The sequence below is a fragment of the Protopterus annectens genome, chromosome 6.part0 (genome assembly GCF_019279795.1).
Source record: "Protopterus annectens isolate FY-2018-M chromosome 6.part0, PAN1.0, whole genome shotgun sequence".
Taxonomy (NCBI): Eukaryota; Metazoa; Chordata; order Ceratodontiformes; family Protopteridae; genus Protopterus; species Protopterus annectens.
In genome coordinates, this window is record NC_056737.1 from 1,813,721,639 (window position 1) to 1,813,736,856 (window position 15,218).

General features: G+C 43.8%; 1 protein-coding gene across 1 annotated transcript in view; it reads right to left on the minus strand.

Annotated features, from left to right (window-relative positions):
* Positions 1-15,218, minus strand: part of SPAG1 (sperm associated antigen 1) — a 3,545,022-nt gene that overhangs the window by 264,452 nt on the left and 3,265,352 nt on the right. Inside the window, exon 16 of the mRNA XM_044075164.1 lies at positions 10,523-10,529. Coding sequence (XP_043931099.1) covers positions 10,523-10,529 — 7 coding nt within the window. The remainder of the gene's footprint in view (positions 1-10,522; positions 10,530-15,218) is intronic.

The following is a 15,218-nucleotide window of genomic DNA, read 5'->3' on the forward strand; positions in this document are numbered from 1 at the left end:
CAGCACCACGTGCTGGGGTAGAGACATCCAAGGGAATGGTGTCTGATAAGTCAGTGGCAACCACCGTAGTGGATAAAATTTCTGAGGCCGATTCAAGAGTGGTAGCAGGGGCCTCAGTTGTAGAGATAGATTCAGCTGTACTTTGATCAGTTTTCTCGGTTTCGGCCGAAACCGAGACACTCATGTTTGCTTAACCATGGTTTTGGCGAAACCGCGGACATGAAAGTGTCGGTCTTTATCTTTGCGTTTTTAGCAGTTTGGGTAGTCGGAGGATCCGGCGGCATAATGTACGCAAAATCAGAACCGAAAAACTGTTCAGCAAACTCCGACCGACGCCTAAGCGGTTGTCGGTTGAAAGAAGCACAGGCCGAACAGGCTGCTACGTCGTGGGCTGGGCCTAAACAAGGCAGACAATAAGAGTGGAAATCTTTATGAGGTATTTGTTTCCCACAGGTTAAACAATTATTAACTTTTTCTGACATCGGCTGAGGCAAGAAAGAGTCCCCAACAGGGTACTTAGCTTTAGAAGTCTTCGAAGTAGTATTCGGTAGAAGTAATCTCTGGATCCGACCGACCGGCACTTGCGAACAGCTTCTGCTTCGGGCCCCGCGCAAGAAAGACTGAGGAAAATGGCGTCGGCTGATGCCTTTATACCCGAAGACCAACAGAGATGACGTCGGGTGAAGTGCGACATCAGCCGAAGCCGGACCCGGACTTTGGAATCCGGCCGACTGAAGGGCTGCCTGACGACAGGACAACCCAGTTGTTATGACTGCAGATGCATCCATGAAGTACATCTATCTAACACTAGTCTCCACAAAGCTTTTTCTTTTAGTGTCATAAATATTTTTGAGTAAAAACCTTTCTAAATTTGAGAAGTAGGGATAGCTTTTACCATCCCCTTGGTAAGAAGATGCTGAATTACTGGAGGGGAAAAAGAAGTTTGATCTGGCATGCCCAGCCTTTGGAAGGCCAGATGATCTTGTCCAGTCACCTCAAGAAAGACATCATACCAATAATTTCCTGTGTCATGTTCAACACATTAGCCACACCATTTTTCAACAGGATGAACCACAAAAGTGGATGACTGGGAGACCTAAAAGGCCTCCTGCAGGATGCATTGTGGAAAAGTGACTCTTCAGTGGACCATCATGCCTCTTGCCTTATTAAATCCATAATTTCCCCAAAATTGGGATTATCAAGGGGAATGGGTATGCCAAACCCTCATCCTCATCTCTACTTGGCATGGGTGACTCTACTGGAGAGGTTAAGTGATTCTTCTTGCCTGTATGCTTTCCTCCTCTTCTCCTGAGATGGAATTTATCCAAGGAGGAGGAAACATAAGATACTCCTAGAACAATATTTTAATTCCCCCCCCCCCCCAAGTGTCACTGTCCTGCCATGAGAGAGGAATAGGTAAACGTAACTTCCAGCAATAAGGGTTGCACTGTCAGGGCTATGCCCTGTGCAGTTATCTCGGTGAACATACACATCCTATGGATACCTGTCACGACCACAATTTATTTCAAAACTGACCCCAAAGTTGACACAGTCCAGGTCCCATTGCCAAGATCTAGATCTACTGGTGCTGGTATCAAGACCAACACAGTAGTGCCAAACATGACCACTGAGGCCAAAGAAAGTACAGTTGTGTACTTACCATAAATGTAGATTTTCGAGTGCATTCACTGTTGCAGTCATTAAACTTGGGTTATCCTGCTGGCAGGCTAGCCACAGTCGGCCTGCATTCCAAAGTCCTGGTCCAGCGTCGGTTGCTGTTGCCTCTTCCCTAACGTCAGTGCGCCAGGGGTATAAAAGATGCAGCCGACGCCATTTTCTTCAGTTTTTCTTGCCCCTGATGTCAGGTGCCCCCAAAAGGGTAGGCTAAAAATTCTGCTTATAAAAAAGCATGCACTAACATAAACATTACCTTAATCTACAAGCAAATACACCACACAAGTTGTATAGAATAGAGAAGTACAGATAAGTCCCAATAATGAAAGGGGGATGGTGGGAGGGTAACCTGGACTGCAGCAGTGAATACACTCTAACATCTACATTTATGGTAGGTACACAACTGTACTATGTTCATCGTGTTTCACTGTTGCAGTCATTACACTTGGGTTGAATCCCAAAGCTGCGGTTGGGTGTCTGGGCCCAAATAGAATTAGGAGTGGCTATGAGGCCCTGCAGAACTGCAGTGGCAAAGCCTGCACTTGATTTAGAGTAAAGAGGTAAGTGGTAGTGCTTTGTAAATGTGTGCACTGAAGTCCAAGTTGCAGCTTCCAAAATATCCTTGGTTGGTACTCCTCTGAGGAAGGCTGTTGCTCTGGTTGAATGTGGCCTAATGCCCTTAGGCACTGATTTGCCATGTTGTGGAAAGCAGAAACAAATGCAGTGGCCTATCCATTTTGAAATAGTCTGCTTTAAAAAAGCCTTTCCTTGCAATCCTGCAGCATATGCCACTAAAAGTTGCTAAGTCTTTCTGAAAGCTTTAGTTTTGTCCAAGTAGTAGCATAGCTGTCTGTGTATGTCAAAAGAATGCAGAAGTCTCTCCCCTTTATTCTGTGGGTTTGGATAAAAGGTAGGCAAATGAATGGTTTGGTTAAGAGCCACAGTGGACACTACCTTAGGCATAAATGTTGGGTTTGTCCTTAGAGAAACCCTGTCCGGATGGAAAATAATAAAAGGTTCCACAGCCATTAATGCCTGTAACTCTGAGACTCTTCTTGCTGAAATTATTGTTAGGAGCAGAGCTGTTTTCCATGATAAGAATTTTATCTCAGCTGTATTGGCTGGCTCAAAAGGAGGCAGTGTGAGCTTTTCCAAGACAAAATTGAGGTCCCATGCAGGTATTGCTGCTCTCCTTGGAGGTCTTATGTTTTTGGTCCCTCTGAGGTACTGCCTTAGCAGTGAATGTGAAAAAATAGGTGGGTCCATATTGTAATGAGCTGAAATGGCAGAGGCATGGATCTTAATTGATGAGAAGGATAGGCCTTTGTCCAGCATCTCAGTTAGGTATTGTAAAATCTGAGGAATATTCGGTACAAGCGTGTCAATTCCTTGTGCCTGGTTCCAAGCACATAATCTCTTCCATTTTTCTGCATAAGATTTTCTGGTGCTGGGCCTTCTGGCCAACAAAATAACATCCATAACTGCTTTAGAGAGAGGTGTGTTCTGAGTGGTTATATTATCCGCCATGCAGCCAGATTTAGTGTTCTGAGTTAGCTGTGCAGGATCTGATTGTTTTGTTGGGTCAGTAGATGAGGAATTTGAGGTAATGTCCAGGCTGGGCCTTGAGACAAGCTCTTTAGGATTGGATACCAGTGCTGCCGTGGCCAGTCTGGGGCAATCAGTATCATTTTTGGCTTCTCTTGTCTGACCTTTAGGAGTACCTTGGGAAAGAGAGGCAGTGGAGGAAAGGCATATACTGTAAGGGTTTTCCAGCTGAATGATAGAGCATCCACTTTCCATGCTTTTTGTGATAAGTCCTTGTGCAGAATATCTGTAGTTGGCAGTTGTGAGGGGAGGCAAATAGATCTATGTCTGGGCCTCCCCATTTCTTTGTTATCATGCTGAAGACTTGTGGATCTAGTTTCCACTCGTGAGGGTCCATGAGGTTTTTGCTTAGTTCGTCTGCCAAAGTATTTGTCTTTCCTGGCAGGAATTGTGCGTGCAGGTGTACTTGATAAGTCAATGCTGTGTTCCACAAAGTCATGGCTTGTCTGCAGAGGGGGTAGGAATGTGTGCCTCCTTGCTTATGTACCACATGACTGTAGTATTGTCCGTCTTTATCAGCAGTTGTCCTGGATGAAGTAGATCCTTGAAGGCTGTCAGGGCATTCTGTACAGCTAGCATCTCTTTTTGATTGATATGAAGATGGATTTGGCTTATGGGCCATGTGCCCTGAATACATTTTCATGCCATGTGGGCCCCCCAGGCATAATCTGACGCATCTGTTGTTAGTGTCTGCCTGGCTGTGGGTAAAGTGAATGGCTGTCCCTTGTTGTGGTGACAGGCCTGTGCCCACCATCGAAACTCCTGTTGCAGGCAGGGAATGAGAGTAATTAGTGTCTCCAGGCTGTGGCAATGTTGAGTCCAAACACTTTTTAGATACCATTGTAGCTTCCTCATATGCAGTCTTGCATATGGAATTAGCTGAATGCAGGATGCCATGAAGCCCAAAGCCTGCAGAATTTTTCTTGCAGATAACTGGGTCTTTGTTGCCATCTATTTGAAGTAAGAAGTCAGTTGCCTTTGTTTGTCTGGTGTGAGATAAGCCATATGGGCAGTTGTATTTAAGCTTGCACCCAGGAATATTATCTCTTGAGAGGGTACTAGTTTTGATTTCTTTTCGTTTACTGTGTACCCTAGGCAAATTAGCAATCTTTTTACAAATGCCAGATGCTTCTGTAGAATGTCTTTGTTCTCTGCTTGAATAAGGCAGTCGTCCAAGTAGGGATATATTTGAATTCCTCTTTGTCTGCAAAAAGCAATTACTGGTGCCAGGCATTTTGTGAAGACCCTGGGTGCAGTAGATAAGCCAAAGGGCAGTGCAGAGAATTGGTAATGCATTGAGCCAGCTATGAATCTGAGTTATCTTCTGCAAGATTGTCTGATTGGGACATGCAGGTATGCCTCTTTGAGGTCCAAAGTTACAAGCCAAGCCTTCTTGCCCAGCATGGGCAGAAGCTGCTGCAGTGTCAACATTTTGAATTTTGGAACGTCCAGAAAAGTGTTTAGAATAGACAGGTCCAGTATTGGTCTCCAGGCTTTGTTCTTTCTGGGTACCAAGAAAAGTCAAGTAAAATCCTTGTCCCTGCTCTTGCTGTGGTACTTGCTGAATAGCCCTCATGTCCATGAGAGATGAAACTTGCTTTTGTGCCTCTGCCCATTGATTGTGTGGCAGGTCTGGCATACCTTTTGTCTTTGGAAGGGTGTGAAAGTGGAACCTGTAGCCCTGAGAGACTATATTCAAGACCCATTTGTCCTGGTGATCATGTGACAATTTTGTGAAACAAGTGCTAGCTTTCCCCCTAAGGGTGCTGTCAAAAGATAAGTGCTTGGCATTGGCAAAGGAAAATCACTGGGACTGTTTCCTATATGGCTGTGATTTGTCTTCTCCGCTTTTGGAGGTAGAAGCACCCCATTGCTTAGGCCTGTATGAGCCTTGGGGCTGGGATCTACCTCTTTGTGGCCTGTCTGACAGTGGAAATGACCAATTCTTAGAAGGCCAGTTCCTACTAAATCTGGGTGGCTGTACCTGTAAGAAATCCTTTACTGTCTGCATAGATTTCGCTTTATCCTCTATTTTCTTCAGCACCTCTTCTGCCTTAACACCAAACAAAGTATCATGCTGTAATGGAGCATCCAATAATTTTGCTTTAACATGATCAGGCAGATTCTGTTCCTTTAACCAAGCATGTCTTCTAATGACAGAACCTGTAACAGCGGCCCTGCAAGAGGCCTCCAGTGAATCAAAACCACATTGCAAAGTATGCTTTCCCACTTATTCAGCTGCATGCAATAAATCCTGCATTTCTTTGTTTTCAGAACATTCAGAATATGTCAACATGTTCTGTTTTAGCAGTGACATTAAGTATTGTTGATATTTAAGCAAATGAAACTGACAATTTAACGTCCTTACAGCCAAGGTAGCAGAAGTGTAAACTTTTTCCCCCATCTGTCCAGTGCCCTAGAATCCCTATCAGAGGGGACAGGGTTTTTTGCAGTGGAAGCCTTGACCCCTTTGGGACCCTGAGATATAGTTTCTGGGTCAGCAGCAGGGTTTTTATATAGAAATTTATGAGAATCTGGAACCCTGTAGTATCTGTCTGGCTTAACAGGTGCAGGGGGTAAAGAGTCAGGAGACAGGCCGGACTCTGAAAATACATCATCTACAATGTGTAGAACAGGTGGAATAGCAAGAGGTCTGTGCTGAGGCAGTAAAAGAAAGTCTCTGAGCCTTTTCTTAGATTCTGAGTAATCTTGGCTCTCCCAGTGAAAATGCTCCCTCATGGTATGCAGGGTTTCCCCAAAAGAATAATCGTCAGGAGGAGAGGCTGAAGGAACAGATTCTTCAGCATCAGAATCCTCATAGGGAAGAAGAGAGTATCCCTGTTCTGAAGAGGAGTCAGAGGAAATGGAAACCTGATCAGAAGAATCATATTCTGTGTCTTGCCTAGGCCTCTTATCAGGAGGGGGATGGGAACCCCTGATCAAGGTAATAAGGTCTTCGGCCATTTTAAGCATCTGTTTCTTAGGCATGGAAGTCTGTCTAGGAGAATGCTGTACTTGTTTCTTTGTCTTTAAAGCTGTTTTAGTCTTTGCCTTGGAAGCTGAGGTTGGCTTGACATATAACTGTGTAGGTCTGAAAACACCCTCAGAAGCCAGTGCCTGCTCAGCGGCTCCGGATCCATCTGAGGGAATAGTTTCCGAGTGTAGAGTACCTTGAGTATCCAGAGGCCTAGTTGTCTCCACGTGGGAGTCGGAAGCGGCCTGTGGCTCTGAGGTAGCAGGTGTCAGGGGCTGCGAAAGCGCCTCACTGAGAACCGGCGACTGGCCTAGTGGAGGCCTCGTCGTCGGTTTTGGACCTCGGATGCCTGTCCTTTTCCTTGTGCTTTTTATAAACTCTGGTCGTCGGCTGTTCCGACGGCATTATATAATTAAACCTTTGGCCAAAGTAATGAAAGGCAAAATCGTACCGACGCTTAATAGTGCGTTGGTTAAATCTAGCACAAAACCGACAGCTAGCAACGTCGTGGTCAGGGCCTAGGCAAGGAATACAGTAAAAATGAAAATCCTTATGAGGTATTTGCTTCCCACAAGAAATATAATTGTTAACTTTTTCTGACATCGGTCTGGAGCAAGAAAAAAGTTTCCCCAACGGGGTACTTAGCTTTACTGAAGACTTTGGATCTGAAATTCGATTTCGAAAATCTCAGGAGTCGGCCGACTGGCACTTACGAGCTGCTTTTGCTTTGGGCACCGCGCAGCAAGAAAGACTGAAGAAAATGGCATCGGCTGCATCTTTTATACCCCTGGTGCACTGACGTCAGGGAAGAGGCAACAGCAACCGACGCTGGGCCAGGACTTTGGAATTCAGGCTGACTGCGGGTAGCCTACCATCAGGATAACCCAAGTGTAATGACTGCAGCAGTGAAACATGATGAACATTTACTCAATCCCAAGTCTGATCCTGAGAATGCTGAATCCAAATGGTGGACTGCCAAACCCAGTTAACTGACCATCCAGACAAAGCAAATGAGCCCCCAAGCCACAGGCCCTGATGCACAAGGTTAGCAGAGTTTCTGAGGTTTGGTATGTTGATGCCATTGTCACTGTCCTCGGTGCTCGATTTACACAAGGGTGACTGGCCCTGAAAATACCCGGTTGAGGCCAGACATCAACTTTGGCAGCAGCATATGGAAACTTAGCCTCAAAGGGACTGCAGCATACAGTGCACCCCATAAGGACAAAAGAGACTCTATGTGACCCTGCTATGCTGAAGGGTATAAACCCAACCCTGGAACTGAAGGGGAAGAGACTGTGAGACAAATTTTGTTGCAACTCCATCAGAAAGTACAGTTGTGTAAGAACTTACCATTACAGTAGATGTGCCAATTATCACTGCTGCAGTATTTCTTACAGATGAGCTATCCTGCCAGGGACATACATGCATCCTACCAGCATACCAAAGCATGGGCATCTCCATCTTGTCTGATGTATGACTTAAGCCCAAAGGTAGGAGGTGCAAAAGGGACATACGAGTGTGAATTGCCTCAGAATTTGCTTGCCCCAGACCAAAACACTGAAGCAAAAGGAGAGGTAACTATATACATAATTACATGTCCACCTAACAAAAGGAAAAAATAAGGAAGAGGTTCACCTTGGCCGTGAAAAACAACAAGCCTATAGGGGGACAGGAGGGAGGGATGTGAAAAGTAGGACATCTACTGCTATGGTAAGTTCTTCTACAAGTGAACTCTGTTTTTCCAAGATCACTGTTGCAGTAGTACTGACAGATGGGAGAGTACTAAAGCTGTTTCAAAGGAAGGGAGGAGTAAAGAAGAGCAGAGATGTCATCCAAAAAACCCTGCGGGATGGATCTTGCAAATCCTACTCTAGTTCTACAAAAGACATCTAACTTGTAATGCTTAGTAGAAGTGTGGACTGAGAACCAGGTAGCTGCTTTAAACATAGTTCTAGAGTTGGTACTTATGCATTATCGCAACCACACTTTCTCACCAGGCCGTTATTTGCGTATTCGCAACAAAGCTTTTTCGCCAGCATGTTAGTAGTATTATTGAGAAAGTAGGTGCTGTTTTCCACTTGATTTAACTGTACTAAATAGAATTGTCTGACATACATTGTCTCTACCACAATATTTAATTAAATGAGATCGCAACCACACTTTCTTGCCAGCCCATTATTTGATTATGCAAATGCAATTATAAAATATATACAAAAATAATGAGGGGACAAAGGCTGAAAAACAGGGACAGTTTGTAAATATTTCTCTTATAAATTTAGACAGTTGGTCAGAATAATAGGTTTTGCATTACCACGCATTTGGCAAAGGATATGAAGCCTGAAACTCAAATGTCTGTCATTATCGACTGACTTCTATCTCCAGAGAGTCACCAGAAAACCACACATTTCATGAGGAACGGACCAAAAATATGAGCCAAAAATCTGAAGAGTTGAGACCTACGCTGAGTTTCCTAGCAGAACCCCTTTAGCCACCTCTGTGCAATAACAGTGTTACACTCTGACCCTGAAGCAGTTTTTCTTCTGAGCTGAAAAATTTGCAAAAGTACACGATCAGTTGCAAAGTGACATGAACCTTGTAACACTTGAATATTACTCATCACACAAAACAGACTTAGTTTACAAAATTTAAGACTTAGGTTCATACTAGGCTATCTGCCCTAGGGCATTTATAAGCCTAGCCAGAGTGTGTTTGGCTTTCGCCACCCATTTTAAATTAATTTTGCTATGCTCTTTTTCGAGGTTAGTATACTGTGCCTCTGTCTAACAGTGACACAGAAGTGATACCCGGAGTAAACCTACGATCTCCCATCCACTAATCAAGATTCCTCTTGAAGAGAGTCAATGAGGGACTCTGCCTAACCTGGACTGGGATTTTATTCCAGAGTGAAGGGAACCTCTGGGTTATGAATCTGTCCCTCCAGCATGTCCTATTTATTTCAGTGCTGAGGTTCAAGTCTCTCATGCGCGTAGCTCGATGGGATTTGGATTTTCTGAGGTGCAGCATGTCCATTAATTCCGGGTTGGACATGGCTTTATACGTCAGGCACACATTGCCTCTGAGCAGGCGGTATGCCACTGAGTAGAGCTGGAGTTTCTTTAACCGGGCAGCATATGGCATCTGTTTGAGCCCTTTGATCCTCTTGGTGAGGTACTTTTGGGGTCTTTCCAGTTGCTGCAGGTGTCTGGTAAGGTACATCCCAAAAGGGACATTGTACTCAATTATGGGCCTGATGAGGGATGAGTAAAGAGGCATGATGACCTCCCCTGATCTAGATGTGAATCCCTTCATGATTAGGTGGGCTATATAAAATGTTTTTCTAACCACTTTGGCCACGTGGTTGTCAAATGAGAGACTGCTATCAACTTAGGTCCCCAGGTCCCTAATTACTTCTTCTGTACTTACTGGATTACCACCTATGTGGTAATTTGTGGGCACTTTGTTTTTGCCAAAGGGGATGACTATACACTTTTTGGCGTTTAGCTTGAGGCCATGGCTCTGGCACCAGTTGTCTGTTTCTATGAGGCCCTTTTGGAGGATGCTTGTGTCGGCTGGAGAGTCGATTATGGCGCCCAGTTTGCAGTCATCTGCGAACTTGGTCAGCCACAGTTCTTCCGTGTTGGCATGACTTTTCTGGGATGATGTGGGCAGACAGATGAGAAGAGAAGATAATGCTCATGAAAACAATGGATGTTTTTTATTATAATCATACAGACAGTATCTTCACTTTCCTGCAACCAGCACTCAACGTGGTTGGGAGAATATGTGGTTGCGATAACATATAAGTACCCTATAGTCTAAACCCTGCAAAAAGGTTCCAGGAGACATAACTGCCTGGTGGAATGAGCTTTGACAGAGGATGGAAGCGGTTTCCCATGAAAGGAGTAATTAAAGAAAATGGCTTTGGAAATCCAGGAAGAAATGGGTTCTTAAAAACAGACAAACAGCTGGTCTATTTTCCTAATGTCCTTAGTTTTGTCTAAGTAAAACCTAAACTGCCTATGTATAGCCAATGAAAGAAGGATTCTTTCCCCCCTGTTTTGAGGGCAAGCAAATAAGGAGGGAAGATCGATGTTCCAGGACAGCTCATTAACCACCTTTAGCATGAAAGAAGGATTAGTTCTAAGGGTAAAGGGTAATATTATCTTTGTAGAAAACAAGAAAGGGTGCAATGGCCATTAAAGCTTGCAGCTCAGATACACTTTTAGCTGAAGAAAGAGTCACTAACAAAATAGTTTTCCAAGAATAAACCTTTAACAAAGAACTGGCTGCTGGTTCAAAAAGCACAAGGGTCAGTTTTTAAGGTGTCAAGAAGGTGAAACAGGCAAGGCTTTCTTGGTGGGTTGATGTGGAGGAAGTCTTTCAAAAATTGTTTGACATCAAAGTGTGGAAAAAGAGGAAGAGCTACAGGCAGACAAGCAAATATGGCTGGAAAAAAATGAGCTTTAACAGAAGATTATGCCAGGCTAGAGTTGAGCAATTCACACAAATGGGAAAGAACAGCAAGAACTGACAGTTAAGAAGGGACCCGGTTCGTCTTTTGACACCACAAAGAAAATCCCTTCCATTTTGAAATATAAGAATTTCTAGTAGTTGATTTTCTAGTGTCCTATAAAACCCGAAGCACATCATCTGAAAAGTAGTTACCAAAAGAAATCAAAACTATTATACAAACAGTTAACTGCAGAGTTTGGAGATGAGAGTGAATGACAGAATCCTTGTTCTGTGTGAGCAAGTTCATTTTGTGAGGTAACTAGTGATGACTGCCCCTTAACAGTAGGAAAAATAGGGGGATCTGGGTCTCTCTGGACTAAAAGGGAGTCACTGACAAGATATTTGGCTTGTCCTTAATTTTGTGAAGGACCTTTGGTAACAGTGGCGGGGGGGGGATACAGGAAGTTCTCCTTCAAAGAAAAGGACATGGCATCCATCTTCCATGCCTCAGGGCATGGGTTCCCGAAAAAGAACAAGATTTGCCTCCCTGCTGTAGGTGGAGGCAAATCTATCTGGGGAATACCCCGCTGACAGATAACATCGAGAAAGACATCCATGTTTAGTGTCCATTGATGAGGATCTGCCTAGACAAACTCAGGGTGTCTGCCACTGTGTTCCCTTCTGAGGGAATGTAAACCACCTGAAGAAGAAGGCTGTGTTGAGTGGCAATTTCCCTTGGCATCAAGGTCAATCTGTAAAGGTGGTCAGACCTGGTCCCACCCTTCTTATGTACCACATACCTGTGATGTTGTCTGTAAGGACCCTGAGAGGTCTGATGTCCAAAGATGATTCTAGGGCCAAAGGGCAAGAATTATTTTTCATCTCCTTGATGTTTATATTGTCCTTCCTTCCTTTGGCAAACCAAACCCCTGGACCTTGATGTTGTTAGAACAGGCTCCCCATTCCAGGTCAGATGCAAGGGGGAGGAACAAGAAAAGACACTTGTGGGTTGACAGAAATCTGGTGAATCAACCAAAGTAACTTTCCTGATGCAGGGCAAAAGATGGATCTGGAAGTCTAAGGGGTGGCAGTGCTGAAGCCAGACTGACTGTAGACACCATTTTAACTTCCTTATGTGGAGTCTGGGATATGGAAGCATACGAATAGTTGATGCCATGTAGTCCAGGGCTCTCAAGTACTCTCTTGCTGGGGTTATCTGCAAAAGAAGATGGTCCTGGAAAAACTTCTTCAAAAGTGGAACCTTGTTCTAAGGACAGAAAGCTGTCACTGTTAGAGTGTAGATCCTGCACTCTAGGAAGACCAGGTATTGGGAAAGTATTTAAAACAGAGTTCTTTAGGTTCAAGGTGAAACCCAGACTGTGAAGAACGTTCACTGTGACACTGAAATCCCTCAGAAGAGTATCCTGAGAAGGAGCATGGAAAAGCAGGCCACCCAAGTAAAGGAATATCTGGATTCCCTAAAATCTGCAGAAGGCAATGACCAAAGCTACACACTTTATGAATACCCATGGCACACCAGACAGGTCAAAGGGCAAAACAGAAAACTGAAAATGCACTGAAGAGACAGAAAATCTCGAGTATTTCCTGAAAAGAGAATGGATAGGAATGTGAAGGTAAGCATCCTTCAAATCCAACATCACTAAGAAAACCTGAGGAAAAATAAGAAGGAACAGAGACTGAAAGGTTAGCATTTTGAAACTTGGAACATACTAAAAAGTTGTTGAGAAAGGACAGGTCTGGAATTAGCCTCCAGGTATCCTCCTTTATGGGGTCTAAGAATCCTGGAGTAAAATCCCCTGCCTGAGTGAAGGGAATTGGTTGAGTAGTTCCCTGTGAAAGGAGATCCTGCAAAAATGGAAGACCTAGAGGTAACTGATTTTGAGACAGTTGAGGGAGCATGGAAAAGGGGGAATGAGTTTTCCAAGATGTTCTGCAGACTTGTTCTATGACAGAGAGACCCTGACTGTCTACAGTGATTGCCTTCCAGGTTGGTAGAGAGAGATGGTAATTTTTTGGTGTATGGGAACCTGGCCGAGGGGATATGGAGACAGTCATAAAGAGGTGGGATTGTCAAGAAAGGAAGGCTTAGAGCCCCCTTGGCATCCTGCCCTGATTCATCTTGAAATCTCATTTTGTTAACCCTTTTTCCCTTCTGGGCTTATTTTTGATCCCACTTAACAAAAAAAACAGCCTTAACAGCCTAACTCCTTTGAAAGTTAAGTACATGGTAAAGGAAAATCTGCTTCAATTCCTGCACAAGTTTCTCTTTTTCTTGTAAGAAGTGAAAAAGGATGCAGCAGCAGAGACAAACAGATGTTGTTTATTCTCAGGAGAATACAGGAGTTTGACCTTGAAATCCCCCAGCGAAGATTTGAGTATTTGTCAGGAATACCTACAGTGGATATAAAAAGTGTACACACCCGTTAAAATGCCAGGTTTTTGAGATATAAAAAAAATGAGACTACAATAAATCATTTCAAAACTTTTCCCACCTTTAATGTCACCTATAACCTGTACAATTCAATTGAAAAACAAACAAATCTGTTACGGGAAAAATATAAAAAAAAAAAAAAAAAAACATACAATAAGCAGGTTGCATAAGTGTGCACACCCTTAAACTAATACTTTGTTGAAGCACCTTTTGATTCAATTACAGCATTCAATCTTCTTGTGTACACACCTGCCATCAATTAAAGAGACTCTGATTAACCCCAAATAAAGTTCAGCTATTCTAGTAAGATTTTCCTGACATTTAACTCAGTTGCCTGCTACAGCAAAAGCCATGGTCCGCAGAGAGCTTACAAAGCATGGGTACAAAAAAATTTCCACAGCATTGGGTATACCATGGAACACAGTGAAGACAGTCATCAAAAGTGCAAAAAATATGGGACAACAGTGATATTGCAAAGAACTGGACGTCCCTCCAAAATAGATGAAAAGACAAGATGAAAACTGGTCAGGGAGGCTGCCAAGAGACCTGCAGCAACACTGAAGGAGCTACAGGAATTTCTGGCAAGTACTGGTTGTGTACTTACTACATGTGACAACAATCTCCCATGTTCTCCATATGTCTGGGCTATGGGGTAGGGTTGCAAGACAAAGCCTTTTCTTACACAGAAAACCATCCAGGCCTGGCTAAAATTTGCAAAACAATACATCAAGTCTCCCAAAAGCATGTGAGAAAATCTGTTATGGTCTGATGAGACCAAGGTTGAACTTTTTGGCCACAATTCCAAAAGGTACATTTGGCGCAAAAACAGCACTTCACATCACCAAAAGAACACCATTCCCATGGTGAAAAGCATGGTGGTGGCAATATCATGCTTTGGGGTTGCTTTTCTTCAGCTGGAACTGGGGCTTTAGTCAAGGTGGATGCAATTATGAACAGTTACAAATACCAGTCACATTCGGCCCAAAACCTTCGGCCATCTGCTAGAAAGATGAAGAGGAATTTCACCTTTCAACACAATGACCCCAAGCATACATCCAAATCAACAAAAGAATGGCTTCACCAGAAGAAAATTATAGTTTTGGAATAGTCCAGCCAGAGACCAGACCTAAATCCAACAGAAAATCTGTGGGGTAACCTGAAGAGGGCTGTGCACAAGAGATGCCCTCGCAATCTGACAGATTTGGAGCACTTTTATAAGGAAGAGTGGGCAAATATTGCCAAGTCAAGATGTGCCATGCTGACAGACACCTACCCAAGAAGACTGAATGCTGTAATTAAATCAAAAGGTGCTTCAACAAAAAAGAAGTTGTGTCTTACCATAATGTTCCATCTGAGTTGTTGATCTTCTTCCATTCATCACTGATGGGTATGGTTCCGAACACTCGGAACTGAGTCGGCCAAATACCAAACTAGAGTACACCAAACTCTCGAGCCATGCTACTACCCACAATGCCCTTCATCCCATACCTCAGATCGAGTTTGCAGAACATATAGTAGAAACATATATTAGAAACAGAAATAAAGGCAGAGGCCATCTCTGCGCAAACACCCTAACACACCAAAATGACCCGAAGATCCCCCAGGAGCCTTTGGCGGGGGAAGGTGGGAGGGAGTTATGAATGGAAGAAGATCAACAACTCAGATGGAACGTTATGGTAAGACATAACTTCTTTATCTGAAGTTGTTAATCTTCTTCCATTTCTCACTGATGGGACCAAGTCCCTAGCTACTACAGAATCTGGGTGGCCCTCATGGAAGAACATTCCGGAGAACCATAGAGCCAAAGGCAGCTCTTCCCCTGGAGATCAGATCCAATTTGTAATGCTTGATAAAGGTATGGGGTTTAGCCCAAGTGCCGGCTGCGCAAATATCATCCATGGAAGCCCTAGCATGAAAGGCAACAGAAGCGGCCACAGCTCTAGTGGAATGAGGTTTAATGTGGCCAGGAGCTGATTCCTCCTCGAGAGAATAAACAAAGGAGATGCAATCCTTAAGCCATTTAGACAAGGTAACCTTAGACACTGCCGATCCCATTCTAGA